Raw genomic sequence first — 26,213 nt, 5'->3', positions numbered from 1 at the left:
CCGTGCCGCCGCCGCCGCGGGGCGGGACCGCCTGCCCTCGCCCGTCCGCCGAGGAGCCCGGCCACGGTGAGTCCCGATCGCGGCGTCCGTGCCGCCGCTCAGGGGGCAGAGGGGAGGGAGCAGAGCCGGTGCGGGCCGGCGCCTGCCGGGCGCCGCACGCCCCCGCGGCGGCGGCGGGGCGGGACGGGCCGGTCCTCGCCCGGCGGGGCCGGATCGGGGCTTGGCCGCGCTCTCCTGCCGGGGCCGGTAGGTACCGGGTCCCTAGAGTCCCGTCCTGCCCGGGAACCCGTGCCAAGCGCGGCCGCGCCCCGCGGGACCGGTGGGGCGGCGGGGCCCGGCCCTGGCGGGGGCGCTGGCGGCGCCCGGGAGCCCGCGGGGAGCGACACAAAGGCGGCTGGGCCGGGCGGCCGCCCCGCTCCCCGCCCGGGGCCGCCGCCGCTCGCCCTGCCCGGAACAAAGGCGGCCCGTGTGCCAGCTTCCCGCGGCCGGCACCGGCGGGCCCCCCCGCCCTCGGGCGGGGAGCGGGGCTGGGTCCCTCCGCGGGGTCTCGGCCGAGGCACGGTCCGGCTTTCCGACTCCGCGTCCCGCCGCCCAGTTCGGCTCTGCCGCTCTCCGCAGGGGCTCCTCGCCCGGTGTGTCGTTCGCCTGCGCCTTTGTTCTGCCGGGGAAGGGGCCGGTGTGCCCGGGGGGGTCAAGTGTGCGGGTGGGGCTGCGGCTCCTCCTAATGGAATCGCTCTGAGCTTCAAAACAGCCCGACAGGCCCGTCCACCCGAGCTCACAAGCGACTCCGAAGTGCTTTCCGAGAGGCAGGACGGTGCCGGAGCCGACCTCGGGGGTCTGCTCAGCCGCCGGTTCGTTCTGAGTCTGCCTTGGCCACACTGTCATTTAGCGACAGCCCGGCTGCCTCCCCCTGTCCAGCGCTCGTCCTGCCTTCTCCGGTGACCGTCCCCCGGCATCGCTTTCCCCTGCACGGTGGGCGTTCCTATGCCTCTTCGGAGCGTTGCAGAGAAGAGACTTTGCTTGGGGTGAGAAAGTTTGCGTGCCTCTCAGTCATGAGGGCTGCTGGCATCTGCGAGGCACCCGCGCGCTGGCAGAAGGGAGGTGGGGCACCTCCGTTATGGCCCTGGGCTTTGGGCGAGGGAGCCTGGACAACAAAGCTTCCTCTGATTGTTGGAGAGAGCAGTGGACCTCCTGAAGTGCCTCCCTCTCTCCCCAAGGGCTTGGTGCCCTTGCCCTTCCAGGGAGCCAGTGATGATGGGGCTCACAGGGTGTTATTTTGGGGGCCTGGGCTGTCCTGTGACCAGCTGGAGCTGGAGGCTCCTCTCCCAGGCTTCTTCCCAGCTCCCGGTGAGCCAGAGAAGAACATCTGGGCACATGGAGTCATGTGATTGTATTGAACTGCAGCTACCTGTAGTTTCACTGATGCCCTCCCTGCACTGCACAGATGCTTTTGGACTTGACTGTCCAGGTCTTTGGTGTGGAGAATTGAGCTTGTCCTCAGCTTTGCAGGTGTGCTGGGATCCTGTAAGCCATGCTCGCAGCTTCTGTTTGGAGTTTCAGCTTCCATGCCCTCTCTCCTGGATGTGGCAAGGTAGGGTCAACAGCTGGCTGGTGACTCCCAGGCTCCTGCCTCTGCTGGAGCTCCTGCCAATGGAGCCGGGGCCATGTCCAGCAGGTCAGTGGCAAGAGCCTAGGCAGGAAAATTGTTAGTTGTCTTCCCCAGAGTTACCTTGTCTGCTCCATCCTGCTCCCAGGGCTTTCTTGAGGCAGGTTCTTCACCTGCTGGTGTTTGCTCATGCTCTGTCAACAGCATAAAGGCAGTTTTTAAGGATTTGTTCTTCCACTTGGTTGAGTTTGGCTGGACTCTTGAGTGTGCCGTTGACTGTCCTTTGCCGTGTGCAGCATTGCTGGAATCTCGTGCGGAACCTTCCTGGAAGCAGTGGGAGGATGAAAGCGCTCGCTCAGTGGAGCATGCAGGCTTGCCTGGACTGCCACAGAGGGCTGAGCCTCCTCCCTTCCGACGCAGAGGTCAGGGCCTGATCGTTGTGGTTGAGGAGCCCTTGAGGCCATCCCTTCCCTAAAGATGGGCTGGGAGTCAGATGAATGGTCCAGCCCAGACCGCAGAGCCGGTGTCTGTCCCTGGATTGCCTCTCATTTCTTCCCTCCTCCGGCCTCTGGCATGGAGATAAGACCTTGGCCCATTGTATCTGCAGTGGAGGTGGCTTTAGGACACCCAGAAAATAATAGTGTGGCTTGGATCATGCCTGGAAGGCTGTTGGCTTCTCAAAATAACTTACCAGTGTCTATGGCCTTAGGGGGAAAGTGCTGGGTAAAGCTCTTGGTTTCTCTTCCCAACAACCCCTCAAAACTGTCTCTCATTTACTGCTGGCAAGGACAGAGCCCTTTCCCAAGACTGTGGTGATGCTGTCTCCAGGGAAGTACAGAGCTCTCCTGGCTCTGAACATTTGTGTCTCTGCAGCACTGTGGCTGTGTCCTGTCCCTGCTTTGCTGACGGGGAGAAGCGGAACCTGGAGCTGGTTTGGGTCAATAGGAGACAACAGGTGTTGCCTGGATTTGATGACAAAACCCGAACCTGGGCAATTCAGGCACTCCTCTGTGTGTGACACAGGGCTTGGCCAGCGGAGGAGGTTGTCCTCTGGCACAGAGTTCAGGAATGTGCCTCAGTGCTAGGCTGTCAGAAAGGGGTTGGATTGACGGGCTCTCGACCAAAGTCCTCGATTTCTCTGAGGTGGCCACAACCTTCTCTTTGCTTTATATAATCCAAGGAGGCTTTTTGGGGGAGGAAATGGCTTCTTAGAGCAAGTTCTTGTCCTGGAAACCCCCAGCAGCAGGCTGATGAGTCTGTCCAGCTCCCGCCTGTCTTGTGCTTGTTGCTAATCCGCCTTCCTTCCCTCCAGGAAGGCTGCTGGTGTTGGTTTGGCACAGGAGTGCCTGTCCCTCTGCCCTGTCCAGTGACTGCTGCATGTGGGGCCTGACCTCTGGATTAATGGGCTTTGTTGTGTTCTTGTGTGCCTTCAGCCTGTTGGGGGGCTTGGGTATGGCAGTGGGCGCAGTGTGATCTTCCCGTTTCCCTTTGCCTGTGGAGGAAGCAACTTTTCCCTGTGAGAAATACTGCTTCCTTGTGATGGCCTCTGTAAGGAGGGGTGAGATGAGTTGGCTCTGCTGGGTGTGGGGGCAATCCAGTGACTAAGGAGCACAAACTGCCAGGCGTGGTACCAGGATGGGCCAACCCTTAACCAGGGTGCCCGTCACCTTTGCTTTCGTCTGCTCTTCCCAGCCCGGAGCAGCTGCTGGCTGGAGATTGGCAGTGGGACATCTGCCATAGATCTAAGTATGGACCTTGGACTGAGGTGGAACAACTGGTCCCTGCTGCCCAGCCCTCCATGCCAACTCCTGCTGCCTTGAGGGAGATGTGCTTCCCTGCCAGGGGGGCTGACAGGAGTGGTGGGTACCCAGGAACAACTAGTGCCAGTGTCCCTAGCCTTGTGCTACAGGTGCATGGTGACTTTGCACTGCAGAACTCTTACCCACTGCAAGAATGCTTTTGTGCCTGTGCAGGCCTGAGGACGTGAGCCAGGCTTACCCCATGTTGGATTTTCGCAGTTCTGTGCCCAGATGTTTGTGCTGATGAGACAGGGAATTTCTGCTGTGGTACCAGTCTTAGTGGGATGCTTGTCCAGCTGTGCCTAGCTTTTCAGCCCAAACAGAAAAGGGTCCAGGCAAATTGGGCTAAGGGCCAAGCCTTGGGAAGAGCTCTCCCATAGCCTGACCAGGGTGGTGGTGCTCTGGAAACATCTGCAGCTCCAGGACTTGTATGAGGTGCCCCTGGATGGGCTGGAGTTGGTGGCAGCAGTGTGCTGGGCTCCTGTGTGTGAGGGCAGGAGCTGTTCCCGTACCTCCATCCTGGCCCTGACTGCTCCTGTTCCTCTGGGCGTTGGCCCTGGTCGCAACAAATGCTGCTCAAAGTTCACTGGCCCTCCTGGGCACACCTGAGCTGTACCTGCCACTGCTGGGTCCCCGAGGGCTGGGCTGTGGGCATCAGGCATGGGGAGAAAGCCAGAGAATGCAGGAGCAGGCAGTGGAAGGGTAGCTGTCTCTTCTTCCTTGTCTTGCACAGCTTTTGCAACTGTGAAAGCACCTCCTGCACAGGAGAGTGGTTACCTGGGGGAGGGAGCAAGGTGGCCCCATGTGTGACAGTTGGATGGCCTTGGACTGGATGAATATGGGGAACTGGTTCCCGCCCATCCAGAAGGAGGAAGGCGTCTTACTGTCCCCAGACAATCCCTTTTCCTCTCACCCCCATCTCGTGTGGCGCTGGGGCTGGTCTGTTCCGAGAAGAGCCCCTGGCTCACTCAGCTGCTTTCCGGTGCTCCCGGACCTGGTCCCGGCCCAGTCGGAAAGGGGAGGTGGTGGTGCTGGGCTGCATGTGGGTATCTGCTGTGGGTGGGAGGGAGTGTGTGGAACTGCAAAGACGAGTTTTTCCGACCTGGAAGGGTGGGTCACCGGGGGTGTTTGCATGCTGCTGGCAGGCCCCTTGCCCAGTGGAGTAACACATTCCTGCGAGCGTGTTGCTGCATGCAGGGCTGCTGCTTGCCATGATTGGCTTGGCTGCGGGCAGGCCGGCTTGCTCCAGGGGGAGAGATGTTGTCCCCCTCCTGCTCACTGGGGTCTGAGGGGGAGGAGGTGGAGAGCCCAAGTTGTTTCTGGGAGAAATCCTTTCTGATGTGGGGAGCCTGCCTTCTCCAGGTTAGCTTTGTGCCATCCTTACTCTCGCTCCTCTTTATTGCCTGCTTTTACCTCCAGAACACACTGGTGTGGCAGAGCCACCTGCTCTCCCCTGATCTCTGCCCAGGGTCTGTTTCCAGCAGCTGGCTGTGCTGGAAAACCACTCACTTCCCTTCTCCATTCTCCTTTCAGCAGCAAGGAGAGCTGCCCTTTGAAGGGCAGGTGGATGGGCCTGCAGAGCAAAGCTCTGGCAGCAGTGAGAGCTCTGAGAGGACTCATTCCTGGCTTCCTGGGGTGCTCTGTTCTGCCTTCAGGAGCCTGGGCAGCCCCACAGTGTCAGAGCTCTGAGGGAGTTGTGCAGACACGGAGATGAAGTGTGTGAGGGAGGCTGGAGAGCTGGCTTAGGGGAGCACATGTTGTGTTGGGGTTGTGGTGTTGGTGCTGCTGTAACTCTACAGGTAACCAACCCATCTCTGGGGCATGACAGGCACAGCCAGAGCCTCATGGGGTTGGACAAGATCTGCCACCCTCCCACCATAGGATGCTCCCAGCCCTGGATGTGAATGTGATAGCACTATGGGTGAAGAACCCTTGGATGTGTTCCCTGGAGGCAGACTGCTTCCAGCACACTGGAAAGCCAGGCATCTGTCTCCTGGGTGAGCCATGCTGACATCCTGGCTGGCACAGCAGCTGAGGCTGGGCTGGTGGTGGTGCCCATGCCTGGCATTCCCAGCTGGGTTCCAGATTGTCTGCATGCAGGCCAGGGGCAGTGGGGAGTGGCCCTTGGCAGGACGTCGTGTTTAGAAACTTGCAGGAAAGGGAAGCCACCATGTCATCTCCTGTCTGACTAGGAAGCACAGGTTTCCTTCCCTTTGGCTTGCACAGGAGCCTGGGAAGGCACTTCTCAGTGAGAGAGTTGAGGGTGCAAACAGTTTGAGCAGGGGGCTGGGAAGGATGGAGTCCTGCTGGCCCACTGTCCTGTTTGTGCCTTGCTGCTGTGTGTGAGCGCTAGCTCCTGCTGTCCTGTGTGTGCACCTTGTGGGGCCTTGGAGCGCGCTGGGGGACTTGCTGTCACCCTGCTGCAGCACCCCCTTTCCCCACCTCCAGCCGTGATTCAGTCCCTGGCTTTTGTCTGATGCTTCTCCAGTGGCTTTCCTTCACCCATTCATTACTGCTCTTGGCAGGGCCCTCGGAGCCATCTCCAGCAGACGCACGCGTGCAATTAGAGAGAGCCGGGCACCTGATGAGGTCATGCCGAGCCAGTGGAGCCAGAGCCGGGGCGTTCAGCCCAACCCCGCATGGTTTGTGCTCTGACTCAGCCCGTGGCTGCCCTACCTGCTCGGGGAGTCCGGGCTGGCTGGGGTAAGGGGGGGCAGGGGGTCCCACTCCTGGGCCGCTCCCTCAGGCCGGCTTGTCTTAATCGCGGCAATTCCCTCCTGGCCACTCCCTCACCAAATGCTAGTTCACCTGTTTGCTCAGTGTGGGGATGGGAGGGTGTCTCCTGGAAGAGGGAAGGGTGCCCTATCTGTTTCAGGGTGCCTGGGTACCCTTTGGGTGGGAAGACCCCACGTGGGAAGGCTGGGGTGCCATCTCCTACCCTTCTCCCCACTCCTGGTCTCGGTTCCTTGGTGACTTGCTGGACAGGCAGATAGTGCTGACTGTCCCCAGTGGTGCAGGTGCTGTGCTGGTGCCAGTGAGATTCCCCTGTGCTTCCAGGCCCTGCTCCTTTATCCACTGGTTGGAGCAGGGCCTGGAAGCCAGGACCGGTTCCTGGGGCTGCAGGTGCAGGACAGGAAATTATCTCAAGTGACTTCCTTGGGAAGAGGGGTGCGGGAAGGGCTCTGTGCCTGGGAAGGGTCCCAGATCCATGTGTTTGGGTGCTGGGCTGGCACAGGTAGCTTCAGGTGCTTGTGCCCGTGGCTTGATGAAGGCAGGCTGCCCCTAATCCTGCTGGAAATGCTGTCCACCAGACTGTCGCCTCTCTGCTTGGGCACAGCCAGCAGCACTTGTGAGCTCTGGAGTAGCTCATGTGCCCCTGGGATGGGGAGACAGAGAGAGCAGTTTCCCCATCTGCCATGCCCTCGGCTTGGGCAGGCAGCCTCAGGTCTCACCGAGGAGACTTTGCTCCCTGGACTCTGCCAATACGGCCCTTATCTCTGGTGTGTTTGTTTTCCCTGCGGGAGAGAGGCAGCTGAATGGGAAAGTTGAGCGTAGCAGAGGGTGGGGGTACGGGTGAAGGGCAGGGACATTGGCGTGGCTGGAGCTTGGGGGGCCGCGTTGACCTTCAGCTCAGCGCCAGCGTCCCCTGAGCCTTGTGGCCGTGGGGACAGCTCATGTCCCCCCTTCGAGGTGGCCACCGTCCCTTGGGTGGAGCAGGGGGCTGCCCTGCAGTCCGCCCCGCTCACCTCGGGCCGCGGTGGCAGAGCCGGGGGCTGCTGCCTCCCCCTGCCCGGGAGACGCTGGGGTGAAGCAGGAGCCCGCTGGCTTGCCGGAGCGTGGCCTGCCCCGGGAATGCTCTGGCCCCATTCCCAGAATCCGGCGCTGGGTGTTTGTTTGCTGCTGCGCCCCCGAGGTCTGGTGCTACTGTGACAGGAAGCGGGGACGCCGGGGGGAGGGAGGCCGGCCGCCGGCTGGGGATGTGCCTGTGAAATCCCTTTGTCCCTGCCGAGCGCTCAGCTGCGAATTCCCACAGCGAGGAGAGAGCCGCCTTTGTGCTGCTGCAGGGCTCCCGACATGTGAATCTCCTGGGCCTGGGGGTGTTGAGTCGTGGGGCTGGTGCAGAGGGGTGGCAGGACCCTGCTTGCTACTGTCCCCAGGGTGGGGACCCTCGCCGCAGTGCCCGGTGCCACCAGGGCTGCGGAGGTGTCCGTGGGCAGTGGGATGCAGCAGGATGTTGCTGGCAGGAAGGCTCCAGTCCTGCGGCCGTCCCGGAGTCTCTGCCTGGAGCCCAGCGGCTTGGCTGCCCTCCTGCGGCCCTCTCCTCCCTGCAAATGCCGAGGGGAAGCTCATCTCTCTTCCTCTTGCCATAGTGCTCCATCCAGTCGGTGCAGAGGGCTGGCAGTTTCCCTTTCCCGGCTCTCCTGGAAGGAATGAGCTCCTGGCATGCTGTGTCCTGGCTGTGCTCAGAGAGGGGCAAGTGGCCCCAATGTGCCTAGGGGAACAGCTGCCCCGCTGCAGGATTGCTGGCATTCCAACAGAACAATCCCAGCTCTCCACAGCCGACCCTGCACTGCTCTGTGCTCTGCTGGGGTGGCACCGGTCCGGTGACCTCAGCGCAGCCAGGGACAGATCCCCAGGGGATTGCCCGTGTTTCACAACTGTCGGCTGTGTCCAGACCCGTCCTGCAGACCCGATGGGTATCTCCATTCTCGGCCCCCTGCCCTGGCTGAGGGAACGACCCACGCTTCTGCTTCCTCCCCTCCAGCCCCACCCTGTCCTTATCGCTCCCTCCTCATCCTGTTCCCTGGCTGCCTGCCCGCTCCCTTATAAGGTGCGATCTGCGCCCGGCTTGCATCTCCAGGTGACTCCCCTCTCCTAAGGGAGGCTTTCCCAACCCATCCCGGCTACGTGTCCATCATCCCTGGCACTGGGGGTGGCAGGTGAGGTAGGCCAGGTGGTGATCCCGCTGCCAGTCCAACCAGTTGGGTGTGAAGGGTGGAGGAGGAGCGGCTCCCTGCCTGTCCCTGCCCGCGGCGCCGCTCCTGGGTGTTCACCCGCCGGGCTCCTGCGGTGACCGGCACCTGGGGCACGGCTCCCCGCCGGGAAAGGTGGGGCTGGGCCAGAGCAGGCAGGCGCCCAAGGCGGTGTCCAACCTGCTGCCGGAGCAGCCTTTTCCTCCTCCCAGCCTGCCTGAAGTCCATTGTGCGCTGTGACCTCTCAGCCAGAAGAGCACTCCTGGTGACCAGGGAGACAGCTGGAGCCCAGGGCAGGAGGTGTGGGGAAACCTCTCTCCTGATGTAGGCTCTGGCAGGGCCAGGTTAGGCTGGGGAGTGAGAGCAAAGGGCCTCACACAACCTGGCAGCAAAGATGTGTCAGCCTGGGCAGGGGTCCCTCAAGGGTGGGCTCCTTTGAAGTGATGGCTGTGGGCACCTTCCTGCCTCTGGGGTTGGGAGAGAAACAGCCAAAACTCTCCTTCACCTGCACAGGGATATGGGATCTACTGCCCACCACCAGCTGTCCTGCTTCCCCCCCATGGCCTGAGGGCCATGGATGTTCTGAGCTGGACACAGGAACAGGTGAGCCTGGGCCTGTGGTCTTCCCTCCCATATCCTACTGCTTCAGCCAGGCTGAGGTCTTAAGGGTTGATGTGTGAGCCTGGACCCTGTGCTTGGCATGGGGAAAGATGCCAAGGATGCTGGCTCATTTATTTTTTAGGTAATTGAGACTGACCAGAAGCCTGTGGCGAATTAGCAGGGCTGTGAGCCTGTGCAGAGCAAGTGCACTGCAAGCGCTCGGACAATTGCAGGCTTGAATTATTGATGGAGTTTCTGTTTTTCCTAAGTGCATCATGATAGGCAGCTGGAACCAGGAGAATTTGTTGCTTCCTCTCTCTCTTGAGGATGGGATCTGGTGCTGAGAGCTTTCAGAGAGTGGGCAGCCAGCTGGCTCTCCTCAGGCCCTTGGGCTGAGAGAGAAGGGCCAGTTACTGGAGTGGAGTCCCAGTGGGGACTGTGTTGCAGAATTCCTCAAGAAGCGCATCCCTCTTTGTCAGCCTGGCAGGTGGGTCTGGCCCAGGAGCCCCACAGAGGCTCAGCCAGCCTGGATGAGGGACTGTCTCTATCTCGACTCTGGAGCTGGAGAAGGGCTTTTCTCATGCTTCATGGTGTGGGGGGCTGCCAAGGGTGTCTGGCCATGTGACAAAGCCTGCCATGTGCTGGACAGGTGTCTGGGGTTCACAAACAAGCAGTAAAGCTGTGTGAAGGGCTGGGATGTGGCAGAGTTGATGCAGCTCTGTTCCTCCTCCCTGGTGGCAGCAGGACGATGGCAGTGCGCATCTGGTGTGTCCCTTAGCAGGTGCTGGGGTGGGGATGATGTGGCAGAGGAGATTCTGACTTTGTAGGTGCTTGGGTTGGATTTTGCCCAAAGTGTTCCATGCTGAGGCAACAGCCTCAGCCCCAGGGATCCCAAGACCTTTGGGTGACAGCTCTCTAGGGACACAGGGCATGGAGCAGGGCTGGAGAAGATTGTTGGAAGAATCCATGTAGAGGACTGTGCTGGAGGTCCCCTGTGCTGCAGCAATGCTGCCTGTCAAGCCTCCAGCCTGAGTCTTATCTGCTGGATCTTGTCCATTTTTCCTGGCCTGTGGAGTACAATTCCCCATGGGCTGGCTCGGTCTGGGCCCTGGGGTTAATCTTTCCGTGGCAGACTCCAGAAAAACACTCCTGATCGGGAGCCTTCAAGGCCTGGACTCCATCCTCTGGCAGAGGAGGGTGCAGGTGAACTCTAGGTGGGTATGTGGGTATGTCTGTGTTTTGGCCCTGGAAATTTATTTTTCCAGGCAAAGGATTTATTCTGTGGGAAGGCACTTCTGCTGGAGAAGCTGGGCTGAGAGGTTTTGGAAGAACCTGCTGTGTCACAGCTGGCTGCAGCAGAAGAGCTGTGGAGGGCTCAGGGTTTGGGGTGCCTGTCTGACTGTATCCAAGCCTTTATCCAGATAGGGAGATTGTGGTGGGGAAGTTCCATGCACACAGGTGGGCTGGCAGCTGCTTCCTACCAAGCAAGGAGGCTCTGCTCCCCAGGCTCTGTGACATCTCTCCAGTGGACCCGCTCTGGCTTTGGGACCTGTGGGCACAGCACAGGGTGAGGTTGGTGTCAGGGAGCTGGGAGATAAGGCCAGGGAAATTTAGGTGTGAAACTTCCTGAGTTGTTGCATTGTTTCCTGGGGTCCCCTCATACTGATTGCTGGGGGGACAGAAAGGATTCTACCTCTGGGGTGAATCTTCTCAGGATGTGCTTTGTCCTTAGGCTTTTTGGTTTGCCCTGAACTGAGCCAGCTGAAGTATTTTTGGCTTGTTGGGGTTTTTAAGTAACGGGTGTGTCAGCAAGTGCCTCTCTGATGATGAAAAGGCTTTCATGAGCCATCCTCAGAGCTGGTCAGGATCTGGCTCTGGAAGAATGCTCTGTAGTTGGATCTTCAGAGGCTGGGGGGGAGGAGGAGGGGAATGGGCGCAAAGCGATCCCTGGAATTTCACTCTTGCGGGTTCCTGTGTACTTGGCTTTGCACTGTCACGAGTAGCTCACTGGCTGGAGGGAGCAGAATGCAGAGCTGAGGCTCTTCCCTTGCTGCCCTCCCTGTCTCATTCCAGAGATGGCCACTGAGTGCCCCAGATGGCATTGGGATGTGTCAAGGGGCCCTATCCCTGAATGTGGGGCAAATTCCTCACAGCTGGGGGGGTGTAGGGCCAAGTTTGGGGTTTGTGTGCCAAACCCAAGGAATGGCCATGCTCCAGCTGGGATAGTGCTGGCTGTGTCTGAGGAGACAGCTCTTGCTGACCTCTCTGGACCTGGCACTGCCTCTCTGTAATTACATCTTTAATCCCAGGTCGATGAAGACAATGGCTGGAATGAGAGAAGAGGGAGCTGGTCTGTCCTGGTGGTGGAGGAAAACTGGGAGAGACCCTGTTCTGCTGGCACTTCTTGCCCATTGTGGAGCTGTGTCCAGTGCTCAGGGCAGGAATGCAAACTGTGTAGGCAGTACAGCCCCCCAGCACTGAGTCTCTCTGTTTAACATGGCCTGATCCTGCTGGGAGACCCTCAGGTGGCCCCTCCTTGAGCATCCACTGGAGCCAGAGGGTGCAGGACCTGTCCTGTTCCTTCCCCTGCTGTTGTGTTTACTCCCTGTGGAAGGGACGGGAAGGAAACAGCCTCACAGCTGCTCTGGCCCCTTATCTGGGGCCCTAACAGCCCTGCAAGTTTCATTGTTAGTGTCCATGTTTCCCAGCCCCATTCCCAGAGAATGTGCAGAGGTGGGGATTTGGGGCTGGGGTGTCCCTGTGGGCTGTGTGGGCCCTGCCTGGTAGCCATGTTGGGGCCAAGGGAATCTTCTGGGGCTCCTGTATCTCCTGACCATGCTTCCCACAGATCCAGACCCTGGTAGTCAACACTTGCTGCAGGCATGATCCTTTTCATGAGACCAGACCAGCCAAGTCTCTCCTTGCGTCAGGGAGCTGCCTCTGCCCTCCTGTGCCCTAAAAATCTGCCTCTTCTGCATTGGGACATTTGAGGGCCAGCCAGGGAGCACAGCTGCTTTGACAAGGCCATGTTGTGGAGGATTGCTTCTCCACAGTTCCTCTCTTCTAAAGGGTTTGCTGAAATACCGCTCTGGAAACAAATCCCAACAAGATTTGCTGTCTGGGACTTTGGATGCTGCAGTTACATAGGGTGTGTGGGGTGGTAGGATTGCTCTGTGTCCTGCTGGACAACACTGGCATGTGGCAAGGATCCACTCCCCTTCCATCAGGGAGTCCTGGAAAGGCTGGGGATCTATGCCCTTGCTTAAAGTGGGTGGTAGCCCACCAGAGACAAGGAATGTTACTCATAGATGAGAGTTGGGATGTATCAGCACCGTTCTGGGAGGCACCAACCCTCTCCTTTGAAAGAATCCTGCAAATCCACAGGGCAGGGGAGCAGCAAGGGTCAGAGCCATTCCTTCATTTCCATACAAGGCTCTGGGAGCCAAGCTGTTGGAAAAACCTCAGGGAGTACCTGTTGCAAGGTGGGAGGGGTGGAAAGCTCCATGCAATGAGCCAGGAGTCATGTCTAGGAGCCTCCAAAAGCTTGCTTGGGCTCTGGAGGGGGGTGGGTGTGCTACAGCTCCTTCTCCTGCTTGGCACCATGTGGGCACGAGTAGAGCAACTGGTTTTTTTTTACTGATGAAGGCAGATGACAGAGTGGCAGTGACCAGATGATGGAACATGCTGTGGGCGCCCTCCAAAGCATATGGAAAACATCCGTCCTGGATGGCTGGGCTCCGTTGCGGCGGTGCCACCGTGGCTGACACGCACCTGTACCAGAGGGAGGCTTTGGGGAGCAGAGCCACAGGAGGAGTGGGGAGGGGTTTGACAGATCAGAAGATTTTACTGAGCTCTGCTGTGCTGCAGGATGGGTCTGGAGGGGCTGCAGGAGGTGGTGGGAACAGGGATGCTGCCTGCACGAGCTCTCAGCCCCAGGTCATCCTTATCGGCCCTCTGGGGCGGTGGCACCGGGGAGTGGAGTGGGCAGAGCCGTTGTTGGAGACCGTGGGAAAGCAGCCTCTGTGCTGCCTGCCCGGCTCGAGCGAGTCCCCACATGCCTGCCATGACTGCACAGCTTTGGGAAAACCTCTCGGGCTTGCAGGGACTCAGCCGGGCTGCGCAGGAGGGGTGGAGGCTGAGCCCTGGCTGCTCCTCTGCACCTCTGCTGTTTCTCCTGTCGGTGGGAACAGTGAGGGCTGCTGGAGTCTCCATGGAGCTTGGGGGGGGCTGCTGTGGGAGCAGCACCGTGTTTGTCACCCCACTGGCCCTTCCAGACCCATCCCTCAGAGTTGGGGGTGGGTGAGAGGCGCCCGCTTCCCGGTTCCGTGCCTGCCCTACCTCCTGTTTAGGGCTTCCTGTGTGTGATTTTAACCTGCTCCCGCTGTCCCTGCAGCTCTCTTCCCTCCTGCTTCCTCACTGTGGTGGCTGGGCTGTTTCTCCCATGACTCTCTGCGTCTAGACCTGGCTGTCCCGTGCCTTTGCCAATCAAACCTGAGCTTCCTCCTCTGACAGGTCTGTATGGAAGAATATTGCCTTTCTGTACCCAAATGTTGATTGTGGCTCACTTGCTGTTCTCCTTTGGGAGGGGGTGTTGGAGGGGTCCAGGCAGAAGCCCATTCCCAGATCTGTGGGCTCAGGATCCTTGGTGGGAGAGCCCTGGAGGGTGGTGAGTTTTGGCAGCTGTCAGAGGGGCTCATGTGATCCCCCTAAAGGATTAGTTCCATCCTCTTTCCTGGCTAGGAAGGAGCTGTGGAGTGAGGGCTGTCTCCCCATTGCTTACAGTACTAGAGAGGAGGGAACAGATAAGTGGCATGGCCCTCTCCCTCCGCCCTTCCCTGGAGGAAGTAGTAGGATGTGGGTCACTTCTCATTCTTGAGGAGTGTCCCCTGCCCCACCCCAGGGATATGCCCTCCCCTCCTCCACTGTCTGCCCGCAGCTTTTCCTTGCCCATGAGGTTTTCCCTCAGCCCACAGCAGCTTTCTGAACCTGGCTCAGCCCCAACTGTTTGCTGTGCTGGGGTCACCTTCCATTCCCACAATGCCACCTTTCCAAGCTTCAATGCTGGTGCAGTTTGCATCTGAGTCCTGCTCCAGGACCCTCTTGCCAGCTCTCTGGTGATGGGTGGGAGCGGGTGTTAATGCCATAAGATTTTATTATTTTCCTGTTCTGAAAATCTGTCTTAATGAAATCAGTCTCTTCTGACCGCTCTTCTCTCCTCCTTTCCTCCCCCAAAATCATGCGCAGTGAAGAGAGGGGCTCCTGCCCTTCTGGCTCATTTTTCCCACCCTTGACACCAAGCCGCCTCTGCTTGTGCCTCCCCGTGCCCCCCGCCCTGCCCACCCTGGGCACCCGTCACCCATGGACGACTCAGAAGTGGAGTCGACCGCCAGCATCCTTGCCTCTGTCAAGGAGCAGGAGGCACAGTTCGAGAAGCTGACCCGGGCCCTGGAGGAGGAACGGCGCCATGTCTCAGCCCAGCTGGAGCGAGTCCGGGTCTCCCCACAGGACGCCGGCCCGGGCTTGGCCAACGGCACGCTCACCCGGCGGCACCAGGTAAAACACCCCCTTGGCAGAGGGGTGTGCACAGGCTCCTGGAGCCCCCGGAGCTGCCTCCCCTCAGCCCTCCTTGGATACGGGAGGTGGAGGAGGGCCCGGCTGTTCTTGTGGCACTGGTGTACTGGAGTCGGTCTGGGGGTGTGCAGACCTCCTTTGGCAGGCAGGCTTCTGGAGAGGAGGTGCCAGTCTGGAGGGTCTTGGTGCCAGGTCGGCTCTGCTCTGGTTTTGGGAAGGTCAGAGGTTGGTTGTGCTCAGTTCCAGAGCATCTCTGCTCCCCATCCCACTCGGCTGCTTGGAGGGCAGCTGAAATGCTGAGGTTGGAGTGTGTGTCTCCCTCTGTGTGTGACAAAGGGCAAATCCCTGGAGTCTGTCCCAACATGGCCAAACCGGGGCTGGGAGAGATCTTCTCTACAGGACTGGAAATGTGGTTTCATCTGCCTTGGCTTGAGGCATCTCCTCACTTTCTCAGGCTCAGTCTTGGAGAGGGGTGCTCGGAGGGCTGGTGCATGGTGGTGTGCAGGAGCCAGGTGCATTTCTGTCTGTGGAAGGTGGTGGTCCCAGGAGGGATCTGTGGGGCAGGGCAGGGCGGACAGAGGAAGAGTTCAAGTGTCAAACGGCAGCAGCCTGTGATTGGCCACCACGCGGTTTTCTCAGGCCCAGGGGGGCCTCTGGGGTCACTGGTGACTCCTGTGTCAGGAGATGTGGAAGGCTTCCAGGGCCCTGCCAGGGAGCAGGGAAGGGTCATGGCCATTTGGTCAGGAGAGTGCGGGCGAGCTGGGGTGTCGGGGTGTCTCCTCTGACTCTTGCCCAGGCTGACCTAGAGGAGATTTGCTGCATGTGGCACACACCCCTGAGGATGGTGTTCCTCTGCTGGGGGCTCCCATAGGGTGCATGGTGGGTGTCTCTGTCAGGTGCATGAGATGGGCTGCTCAGGGCCCTGCAGGGAAGTGAGGATGGGTACATGACCTGCTGCCCTGCTGTGTTTCAGAACGGACGTTTCCTGGGCGATGCTGACCTGGAAAGGCAGAAATATTCAGATCTGAAGCTCAACGGGCCACAGGTAGGGGGAGCTGAGCCCTCTGGCTGTGGGCAGCCTGTTTGCTGTGGGGAGGGTGCAGGACAGTGCCCCAGTGTCCCCATTCCAACTGGGAGAGGGTGATTTGGGCTCCTTGTGTAGCCACCCTGGCTCAAAGGTACCTTCTTCCAAAAGGTATCAGAGCTCCCAGTGAAGAAAGATCTCTCATCCAGCTGACACCAGGAAGGCACAGATTGGTGACAGGGCCTGACTGCCTGTCGCTTTCTCCCCTCAGGACCACAGCCACCTCTTGTACAGCACAATCCCCAGGATGCAGGACCCGGGCCAGATCGTGGAGGAGACGTACACCATGGAGGAGGACCCAGAAGGGGCCATGTCGGTCGTGTCTGTGGAGACATCAGATGATGGGACAACTCGGCGTACAGAGACCACGGTATGGGCCTGGGGACATCATCGAGGGACAGGGCATGGTGAGGGACCCTGGTGGCTGGGTGCTCTGCCATGAGCTGAAACAGGGCGTGAAACATACCTGAAGTAAGATGCTGGGCTGGAAGGGGAATCCGGGAACACAGGGGCATGGTGGGGTTCCTGATGTGACCATGCCCTGCATGTGTGTCACCCCTTCCAGGTGAAGAAAGTGGTGAAGACTGTGACCACCCGGACGGTGCAGCAGGTGCCGGTGGGGCCTGACGGGCTGCCTTTGGAAACGTCTCCCGTCACCAGCAACTACGTCCAGACCATGGACAGGAACTTCCGCAAGAACGGCAACGGGGGCCCCGGCAGCTACCTGGGCCCGGCGGGCACGGCCACCCTCCCTCGCAACTACCACTACCCCGACGGCTACGGCCGCCCCTACGAGGACGGGTACCCGGGCAGCGACCACAGCTACGGCAGCCTGTCCCGCGTCACCCGCATCGACGAGCGCTACCGCCCCTCCATGGACACCTACCGGGCCCCCAGCCGCCAGGATATCTACGGTCCCCAGCCCCAGGTGCGTGTTGGGGGCAGCAACATGGACCTCAACCATTTCCACCCTGAACCCTACGGCCTGGAGGACGACCAGCGTAGTGTGGGCTTCGAAGATGTGGACTACGGGCTCATGTCTGACTATGGCACGGCCAGGAGGGCGGGCACCCCGTCTGATGCTCGACGACGACTCAGGTACGTTGCAGGAGTCTCTGGGGTGCTCTGGGGTCCCTTGAACTTTACCATCCTTGGAGGAGGGAGGACCATGGACACAACACTCTGAACTGAGTCACATGCGGCTCACACAGGAGAGAACTTGCATCCGCTTCTAATTGTCTGCTTAATTGGTGGTTAAACCTGGGTGGTAATTGAGCCGGTTGTCCTCTAGCCAGGAGTTCCAGTGGGCAGCTGGATGTAGCTCCAGGCCCTTTCGTCTGTGCTACCAGGGCTGTGTGTGCCCCAGTGTGGCATATCCCTCTGGGAGTGGTGCCTGTGTGGGCTGTGTGTTGGGAGCAGCTGCAGTTCCATGACTGCGCTCACCCTGAGCCAAGAGCAGCCCCCCGGGAAGGGGAGCTTAGCCCAGGCTGGGGTGAGCAGGGCTCAACCAGAGTTCGTTCCTGCACAGCCCGACCCTGCTGCAGGGCAGGGCAGGGCGGGAGAAGCTGCTCAACCTGTTTGGCAGCAGCAGCTTCTCTCCCTTGTGTGTCTGTGGTGATGGCGGCTCCTCCAGCTTGCTGGGCTACACTGTTCTTGGAGGCCAGAGCAGGGTCCTGGTGGTCTTTCCTGTCCTGCCAGGCATTCAGGATGTCACCTGCCTGAGGCCATGACTCCTGCCCTTTAGTCTCTTATGCCAGCTGTCTCTGCTTTGCTTCTAGCTGGGCTTGTCAGCAGGGCTTTGGGCAGGTGTTGGGGGATGGCTCTGAGGGTGGTGAGGTAGCGATGGAGCAAGGGGCTGAGACAGAGTCCTGGAGATGGAGAAGGGACTGTGCCAGCACCTCCTGAGTGCCCCAGAGTGGGCCCAGGCAGACAGGTAAGGCTCAGCACAGGGGCCAAAGATAGTGGGACGTAAAACAGAGGCAACAGGGAGAGACCTGGGGGAAAGGAGGCTTCTCCCAGCCCTTGTGGAGATCTGCCCGATCCAGGTGCATGCTATAAATCCATGGTGGCTCCTGGCTGCCAGAGGGACTGAAGGAACAGCCTTGACTGTCCTTGTAGCTGGTGCCAGCACAAGTGCTTCTGGGCTGTGGTGAACCAGTTGGGGCAGTTGCTCACCCAGATGGATTTGCTCAGCCTCCTTGCTTTGTGCAGCTTGTGCTGGCTGGAGGAGGGCGGGCAGGGCTGCTCCAGGCTTCTTCCTCCTTGGGCAGCCCAGGACGAGCCAGTGTTGGCAGTTTTGAGCACATGGCCATCAGGTCTTGTACCTCACGGAGCATCTTGGGCAGAAGGGGTTACACAAGTGTGTCCAACCCCTGGCTGCTTGTCCAGAGACTCTGGCTTGTATACCTTCCCTGGTGTCCTGGGTGGCCTTTGAGACTATGAGCCTCCTCTGCTGTGCAGGAAAGTGTCTGTGCTCCTGCTCCCCCACATCCCAGTGGAAGGAGGTTACAGAAGTCAAGTGCAGGAGCTGCAGCCAGGTGGGAGACTGGGGGATGTGGGTCACATAGATGGAGAAGGTCAGCTCTGTTGGAGTTGCAGGAATGGCTCAGGGTATGAAAGATGGATTGGTGGGCCCCTGAGCCAGCTTTCCTCCTCCCCGGGCAGAGCGATAAAGATCACAGCAATCTGTGGAATCCATGTGCTGTTGAACTTGGCTTGTCCCCTGCCTTCTCAGTTACTGTCCACACTGGCTGCCTAGCTCACAGGAATGGGAACAGGGAGAGCAGCATCCCCCCACCTCAGAGATGTTTGTCTTGAGCAGGAGCCTGGCTGTTAACGACTTCCTTCGGGGAGGCAGCTTGCCAGGCACGCGGAGCCGAAGGAGCGCCTGGAGCTGCGGGACGCTGTGCGTGCTGGCTGCCACCGGCTGCGGAGAGCTCCAGCCCCTGCTCTGGGGCGCTTGTCAGAGCTCTCTCTCTGCAGGGAAGGGGGTCCTTCCCCTTCCTTGCCAGCCCCATCTTGCCTGGAAGGGATCTGGCACCATGGGATGTCAGATCCAGCACCAGGGTGGGACAGGAGCTCCCTTTTGGGGAGTGTGAGTCTTGGCACAGGTGTGGGATCAGGTGCCAGCCGTGTTGCAAAGTGTTGGTGGCTGTGTCTCGCTCCAGCCTCGTGCTGTTGCTCCTCAGCACCTCTGAGCAGCCAGGCATGGGACGTGTCCCCACTAGACCTGCTGGAAGCTGGCCTGGCAGCCTGCCACCACACACCACAGCAGTGCCACAGTGCCTGAGGGTTTTGTGACTGTGGAAGTGGCTCTAAAGCTGGTGGCTGGGATAAGTCCTGTACCAGAGGCTGCAGGAAGGGAAGTGATGGCAGCAGCAGGACCGTGCCACCATCCTTATCAGGATACTCAGGGGCAGGAGCTGCCTGTGCCTGATCCAGGAGCTCCAGAGATGGCTGAGCAGCCCTGGGAGCAGGTGTGAGGTGGAATGGAGGTACAAGCCTGTCCTTGGGTCTTGCTTGAATGTCCTTAGTGCCCTGGCACAACAAGGATGACTGAGCTGTCCCCTCCCATCTCTTTCTGCTGGAAATCTACTGGATTCCTCTGCCTGGGTGGGGGAAGGATTATAGCGCTAGTGACCGCAAAAATGGGAGGATCTGGGATTTGAAAGGTCTATGTTCTGGGGGTGTGAAATGTTTGGCATGCAGGGCAGTAGTTACACTTTAATCTTCTATGTGCTTGTTTGGGCTCTTTCCCAGTGCTGCTAGTCCATAGAGCTGCTGTTCCTGGCCAGGGCAGGGGTCTGGGACCACGGTTCTTCCCTGGGCCTGCCCTGGGAGCCATGAGGTTGATCCCTGGAGCATGTGTGGCTCTTGGTGCCCAACTCGGCAGCTGCACACCTTGCCTGTGGGGCTGGCTCTTGCCTGTGCCCCAGGGCTGGCTCCTGCCTCTGCAGGGGTCAGAGACCAAGTTTCAGCTTCATCCCTTCTGGTGGGCTGGAAGGGGGCACTGCCTCCCCCAGGTCCAGGATTGTGCTCAGACGCCCTCTGCCCTCTCTCCTAGGAGTTATGAAGACATGCTGGTGGATGAAGTGGCCCCCGACCGGTACTACTGGGCCCCGCTGGCCCAGCACGAGCGGGGCAGCCTGGCCAGCCTGGACAGCCTGCGGAAAGGCGGCCCGGCCCCGGGGAACTGGCGCCAGCCAGAGCTGCCGGAGGTCATAGCCATGCTGAGCTTCCGGCTGGACGCCGTCAAGTCCAACGCAGCTGCCTACCTGCAGCACCTGTGCTACCGCAACGACAAGGTGAAGACGGAGGTGCGCCGGCTGAAGGGCATCCCCGTGCTCGTGGGGCTGCTGGATCACCCCAAGAAGGAGGTGCACTACGGCGCCTGCGGAGCTCTCAAGAACATCTCCTTCGGCAAAGACCAGGATAACAAGATCGCCATCAAGAACTGCGACGGGGTGCCCGCGCTGGTGCGCTTGCTGCGCAAGGCCCACGACATGGACCTCACCGAGGTCATCACAGGTAGTGGCTCCGGGGAGGGAGGGACAGGCTGTCCCCTGGGGCAGGGTCTGTGGTCAGGGGCCAGGTGTTCACCTTCCACTTGTGGCATTGCAGGGACGCTGTGGAACCTGTCCTCGCACGACTCTATCAAGATGGCCATCGTGGATCACGCACTACATGCCCTGACCGATGAGGTGGTCATTCCCCGCTCCGGCTGGGAGCGGGAGCCCAACGAGGATTCCAAACCCCGCCATATAGAGTGGGAGTCGGTGCTCACCAACACCGCTGGCTGCCTTAGGTATGGATCTGGCAGAGCACTGGCCTGGGTTTGGGCTACAATGCTCCTTCTGGGCTGTTCCTGGACTTCCAGAGGACTGTGGAGCAGCTGCTCTCATAAGACAGCTGCTGGTGTTGCAGGCCTTGAGTTTGGAGGCATTTGCCCTGAGTGAGGGGAGCTACAGGAGCTGTTTTCTGTCTTGAGTTGTGTGGGGTGTGGGCTGTCCCTCAGCTGTCTCTCCTGCCTGCCAGGAATGTGAGCTCGGAGCGGAGTGAGGCCCGTCGGAAGCTGCGGGAATGTGACGGGTTGGTGGATGCCCTGATCTACATCGTGCAGTCCGAGATCGGCCAGAAGGACTCGGACAGCAAGGTACCACAGTAGGACTGGTGTTGGGAAAGGGACAGCCTGTGTGGGGTGCACCTGGCACTCTTGGACCAGGAGGTGTCTGGCACTCAGCCTGCAGTTTGGGTTGGAATGTTGGCCCTCCAACAGGGGCCTGATTGTGTCACTCATCCCCACACCACTGTCAGCTGATTCAGGGCTTCCTGATCAGCCTGGATAAGGTCTTGGCTTGAATTTTCCTTGAGCTTTAAGGTGAAGGCTGGGCCAGGCCCTCACTCACAGACCTGGAGTACTCAGAGACCCTGTCTGAGTCAGACACTGGTTCTCTCCCCAGCTGGTGGAAAACTGTGTGTGCCTGCTGAGGAACCTGTCCTACCAAGTCCACCGTGAGATCCCCCATGCTGAGCGCTACCAGGAGACGCCCCTTGTCCCTGCCAACAACGCCGGGCCCCACAATGCCAGCTGCTTTGGGGCCAAGAAGGGCAAAGGTTCGTGTGCCAGCAGTGTCAGGGAAGGGAGGGAGGGGAACAGAGACAAGTATTGAGGGTGGTCTGGGTGGTCTTTGTGTTCCTACTCAGGCATCTCATGTGAAGCCTGAAGGGCAACTTTCTCTGGAGATGCAGTGGTCCCTGCTTCCCTGGCTCTGGGAGCTGTTGCTTGGCTTGCCCAAAGCGTTTTTCACAAGCTGTGGTGGGTGTCTGTGGTGGCGGGATGGTGATGGATACATGTCCACTAATTCCACACCTTTCCTTTTCTCCTGTGTTGCCCCTTCCCCTTCTCTTTGCTTTCTTGCCAAATGATCTGCCCCATGACGCTGTTGGCACTTCTCTCCTCCTGCCTCCCCTCTCTCCTGTCCTTCTCTCCGCTTCACCAATAGACGAGTGGTTCTCCAGAGGTGAGTGCGCTCTTGGTTTTACTTTTTCCGTGGTTTAATTGGGTGCTTTCTCCAGCTCTCTTTGCCCCCCTCCCCAGCTGGGCACATTCTGCCTGCAGTGTGGCTAATGCCCCCATGTCCCCTCCTGTGACATGCTGTTCGCTTGGCTTCAGCTCGCCTCTGGGCTTGTTCCTGCAGTGGCAAAGAGCTGTTGGGCCGAGGTGGGTGGGGAGAGCAGGAGTCTCACACCTCTTCACTTGCCCTTTGAAGGTAAAAAGCTCCCAGAAGACCCTGGTGCCGACACAGTGGATTTTCCAAAAAGAACAACTCCAGCCAAAGGTATGCTCCTTGAGTGACTGTGCAGGGCTTGGGTGTCAGGGCAACTTTTGCTACAGCAGCCTGGGAGACTAGTGAGTGAGAGGACCTGTTTCCCATTGAAGTGAGCCTCTCCAGTGGGCAGAACTTGGGTTTGGAGCAAGAATGCCCAAGGCCCTGTTAAAACATAAGTTCTGCCAGTAGTTGTGAGGATCTTTTGCATGGATGAGGTCAGTGCTGCCTCAGGACAGGCTTTTCAGAAGGAAATACTGCCCCAGGGGGTGAGAGACTGCACAGTGACACAGACTGTAGTCTGTAGAGACTGTCTGGTAGTCTCAGACTTGCCAGCACAGTTGCCCTCTTGCCTGCTCTTCACTCCTGAGCATGAAGGACAGGCATGGTTTAAAGCTAAAATCTCTATGTTAAATTGTTCTGCAGCCGTGAGAATGAGGAAGGGTCATTCCCAGAAGCCTCTGGGGACAAGTGCCTCACTTGTGTGTGAATCACAGCCTCTGAGCAAGCAGTGGCTTAGGTTTCTGGTACCCTAGGGCAGTCTGGCCCTCTCTGTGCCAAGAGTCTCACCCCTGGGAGCCTGGGTAGAAGCTTCCAGCTTCATCTACCCAGCAGTGCCCCTTTGGATTAGGCAGACACTAGCAGAGCCCTTGGATAAATCCTTCCTACCCATGTCCTCCTGGCAGGCTACGAGCTCCTCTTCCAGCCAGAAGTGGTGCGGATATACATCTCCCTCCTAAAGGAAAGCAAGACTCCAGCCATCCTGGAGGCTTCAGCAGGAGCCATCCAGAACCTGTGCGCTGGCAGCTGGACAGTGAGTGCCAGGGAAAGGGGAGCCGGGAACACTGTCCGTGGGGCTGGCAGCGGTGCCAGCCCCGGGTGACGCTGTGGCCCTGTGCCTCCCCGCAGTACGGCCGGTGCATCCGCTCAGCCCTGCGCCAGGAGAAGGGGCTCTCCGCCATCGCCGACCTCCTGACGCACGACAGCGAGCGCGTGGTGAAAGCGGCGTCCGGGGCCCTGCGCAACCTGGCCGTGGACCTGCGCAACAAGGAGCTGATCGGTGAGGGCTGCACGCTCCCTGTATCCATGCAGGCTAGGCAGGAGCTTCCTCCTTCTCCTCTTGGCTCCTGGGGAAGTGTGTGGGGACAGCATCAGCCCAGCCTCTGCCCTCAAGCGGAGCAGAGAGCGACGAGCTCCACAGAGAGGGAGAGCAAAACATGTCACCTATCAGTGGTTTTCCCTTCAGTCCCTGCTTGCTTACGCCCAGCACTTTATCCTTCCCAGGTAAACATGCCATCCCCAACCTAGTAAAGAACCTGCCTGGAGGCCAGCAGACCCCTGCCAAAAACCTCTCTGAGGACACAGTGGTGTCAATCCTCAACACTATCAATGAAGTGATCGTGGACAACCTTGAGGCAGCCAAAAAGCTCCGGGAAACGCAGGGGATCGAGAAGCTTGTGCTGATCAACAAATCTGGGTAGGCTCTGCTCAAAGGATGATACCAGGGGTGGAGAGGGGCTTCGCTTTCTTTGGGTTTCCAAACATCTCTTCCTTCTCCTCTGTCTAGGAACCGCTCAGAGAGAGAAGTCAGGGCAGCCGCCCTCGTCTTGCAGACAGTCTGGGGCTATAAGGAGCTGCGGAAGCCCCTTGAGAAGGAAGGCTGGAAGAAGTCAGATTTCCAGGTGTGGGGATGCCCTGTGGTGGCCAGGGTGGTAGGTGGGATTGTGCAACAGGGAGAAGGTTGTTCCTGGATCTTGGCAGTACTGGCCTGCAGCTCTTCACCTTGCTGGTGGCACTGGGCACCCACAGAGGTGTCCCTGTGCTGTTTTTCAGCCAATGGCCAGCAGGAAGTCTCTGCTAGGAACACTGTAAAGTGTCATGCCCTGTGTCCCAAATGAGCATGAGGCAGGAATTTTGTCACTCTAAGTGCTGCTGTGGCAGTGTTGAAGAACAGGGTTCTCCAAGGCTCAGTTTCCTTCCCAAAAGCAGGGACTGCCCTTGCTGCTGGGGGCCAGGCACTGATGGGGGTGCAGTGGGGGCTTCAGCACTTTCTGAGTTATTTTGGGCCCTTTACTCAAGAGCCACATGTAGAGGGTGTTCCTGGGTTTGTGCTGGTGCTGGAGAGCTGGAATGTGCTGATGAGGAAGGCACCTCTGGGCCCAGGATTTGAGTGGTCACTGTCTGTTGCTGTAGGTGAACCTGAGCAATGCCTCTCGGACCCAAGGAGGCAACTCCTTTGATGACAGCACCTTGCCTCTCATCGACAGGAACCAAAAAACAGGTATGTGCTTGCCTTTTGCACCTGTGCCTGCCATCATCCCTCTGCCTTGTGGGTACTCAGGGCAGCTGACATTTGTCCTCTCCCTTGGTCTTTAGCTTTGGCTTCCCTGGCAGCCACAGCTGCTCACACAGGGCCATTAGTATGGCCTTTGGGTGGCTCTTCTGGCCATCAGGGCCATCACTTTGGGCCTTAGATGGCTTCTTGGGGCTGGCACTGTAGGTCCTGTGGTGTCCTTGGGTCACAGAGCTGCAGCTGGCCTTGGGTTCCCCCATGTGGGGCATGGAACAGTTCCTCTGTGGCTCCTGGGTGCAGGAACTGTTCCTGATGTGCTCTCCCATGCTTGCAGACAAGAAATCCTCCCGGGAAGAGATCCAGATGAGCAACATGGGACCAGGTAGGAGAGGGACTCCCTCTGGGTATGTGGGGAGCAGGGCAGAGTTCACATCTCCTGCAGGGGTGATGCAGCCCTCCATGGAGGTGACACGACTGACTGTCCCCTCTCCTGCTCCAGACAACTATTCCACACTCAACGAGAGGGACCACGGCAGGACACTGGACCGATCCGGTGATCTTGGAGAGATGGAGCCGGTGAAGGGAGCGCCGTTGATGGTGAGCAGCTCTTTTTAACTCGGGAACAGTGGGGTGGGTGCAGGAAATGCCACATCAGTGTCCTGTCTGGCAGAGGAGAGGAGAGCTGGGCTCCCACAACTAACACCCCCCATGCCATGGCCCCTACTAACTGCATGTGTCTGCAGCAGGAGGAGGAGGAGGAGGGGCAGGAGTCACAGCCTGAGGTAGAGGAGGCGGAGGAAGATGCTGCTGTGCCCTCCCCCATGTCGGTATGTCCCACGGTGTCCTGCCCAATCTGACAGTGGTGAGAGATCCTGCTGTGCTCTTAGGGGTGCTTGGCCAGCCAAATCCTGCTCCAATCACTGCTGCTGCAATCACTGGTGCCGTGATCCTTTCTCCACCCTCACTCCCATTCCAGCCTTAACATCTGTCTCTCTCTCTCTCTCCACAGCAGAAGATCTAGTTGGCCTCCCTGCCTCTGCTCCATTTGGGTTGATAATATATTATATATATAAATATATAACTCTTCATGGTGGAATGGACTGACTTTTACCTTGTCTTATTGTTGGAATTTTGCTGGACTCTCTGTGCCAACCATCCAGCCAAATGCCTGGGCCGGGTCCCCAGGGCAGCCCGGGCCACTCGGTCTCCTCTGGGCCGCTGCACCTCCCTGTTTTGGGACACCACCACTGAGAACTTCTCCTCCCGTCCTCCACCACCTCCTTCCTCCCGAGAGTAAAACCTTCCCGCCTGACTCTGCCGGATCAGCCGGCGTGGATGCTGCACAAGGACTCGGACCTCTGCCTTGACCAGGAGCTGCCTTCTCTCCCACGCCTTCCCCCTGCTCTGAGGTGTCTTGCAGGGACAGGGACTGGGACCTCACTCGCTGCCGCCTTGTTTTTGGTTTGGTTTTGTTGCCTATAGGATATATTTTTTCGTGTGGGATCACTCTTCAACCAGCACCGTGGGGACGACAGTAGCATCCCTCCTCCCTGAGGGCTGCAGGACCAGAGTCCAGGGGCTGGAGGCACGGGGGCCAGGGAAAGAAAAACCAGCAATAACATCTCTTGCTTTGCTCTAGGGGGCTAGAGGCTTTGGGGGCATGGGAAGGGAGATCCAGTTCTGGATCCTGCAGAGGGGTCTGGATGGGGCCCTGGCTCCGACCCAGTGCCTGTGTGAGGAGGATCCTTCTGTGAGGAAGGAGGTCAGTGCTGGGCCATGGTCCAGGGTCCCCTGGAGGGAGGAGATGGGTCAGAGTTTTGGGGAGAGCAGGCGGCTCGGGGTGCACTGTGCCGGGCACCTGGAGCCAGGATCCCGCGACGCTGCCCCGCTGACTTAATCTTGACACGTGCCTTTCTTTTGCCACTGTGAAATAGCTCTTTGAATCGTACTGTCTGGCTGCT

The 26,213-nt window shown here is 59.2% G+C and overlaps 1 protein-coding gene across 5 annotated transcripts; it reads left to right on the top strand.

Moving 5' to 3' along the window:
- On the top strand, positions 1–25,760 carry CTNND1 (catenin delta 1). 5 transcript variants are annotated; one of them, XM_021556021.2, is made up of 20 exons: positions 1–66; positions 13,372–13,490; positions 14,223–14,531; positions 15,523–15,594; positions 15,845–16,003; positions 16,199–16,731; positions 19,697–20,160; positions 20,254–20,437; positions 20,668–20,785; positions 21,093–21,246; positions 21,636–21,653; positions 21,903–21,971; positions 22,646–22,773; positions 22,869–23,019; positions 23,244–23,436; positions 23,527–23,641; positions 24,153–24,240; positions 24,587–24,634; positions 24,752–24,849; positions 25,265–25,760. In XM_021556021.2, the coding sequence occupies exons 3-20, from the start codon at positions 14,337–14,339 to the stop codon at positions 25,271–25,273; spliced, it is 2,796 nt and encodes a 931-aa protein (XP_021411696.1). In that variant the 5' UTR covers positions 1–66; positions 13,372–13,490; positions 14,223–14,336; the 3' UTR covers positions 25,274–25,760. The 5 variants fall into 5 exon arrangements, with proteins under 5 accessions (XP_021411696.1, XP_077640435.1, XP_077640437.1 ...); XM_077784309.1 differs by having other exon boundaries at positions 25,262–25,760; XM_077784311.1 differs by lacking the exon at positions 21,636–21,653 and having other exon boundaries at positions 25,262–25,760.
- The last annotated feature ends 453 nt before the right edge of the window (positions 25,761–26,213 follow it).

The sequence above is a fragment of the Lonchura striata genome, chromosome 6 (genome assembly GCF_046129695.1).
Source record: "Lonchura striata isolate bLonStr1 chromosome 6, bLonStr1.mat, whole genome shotgun sequence".
NCBI classification, from domain to species: Eukaryota; Metazoa; Chordata; class Aves; order Passeriformes; family Estrildidae; genus Lonchura; species Lonchura striata.
This window is presented reverse-complemented; position numbering and strand designations above follow the sequence as displayed.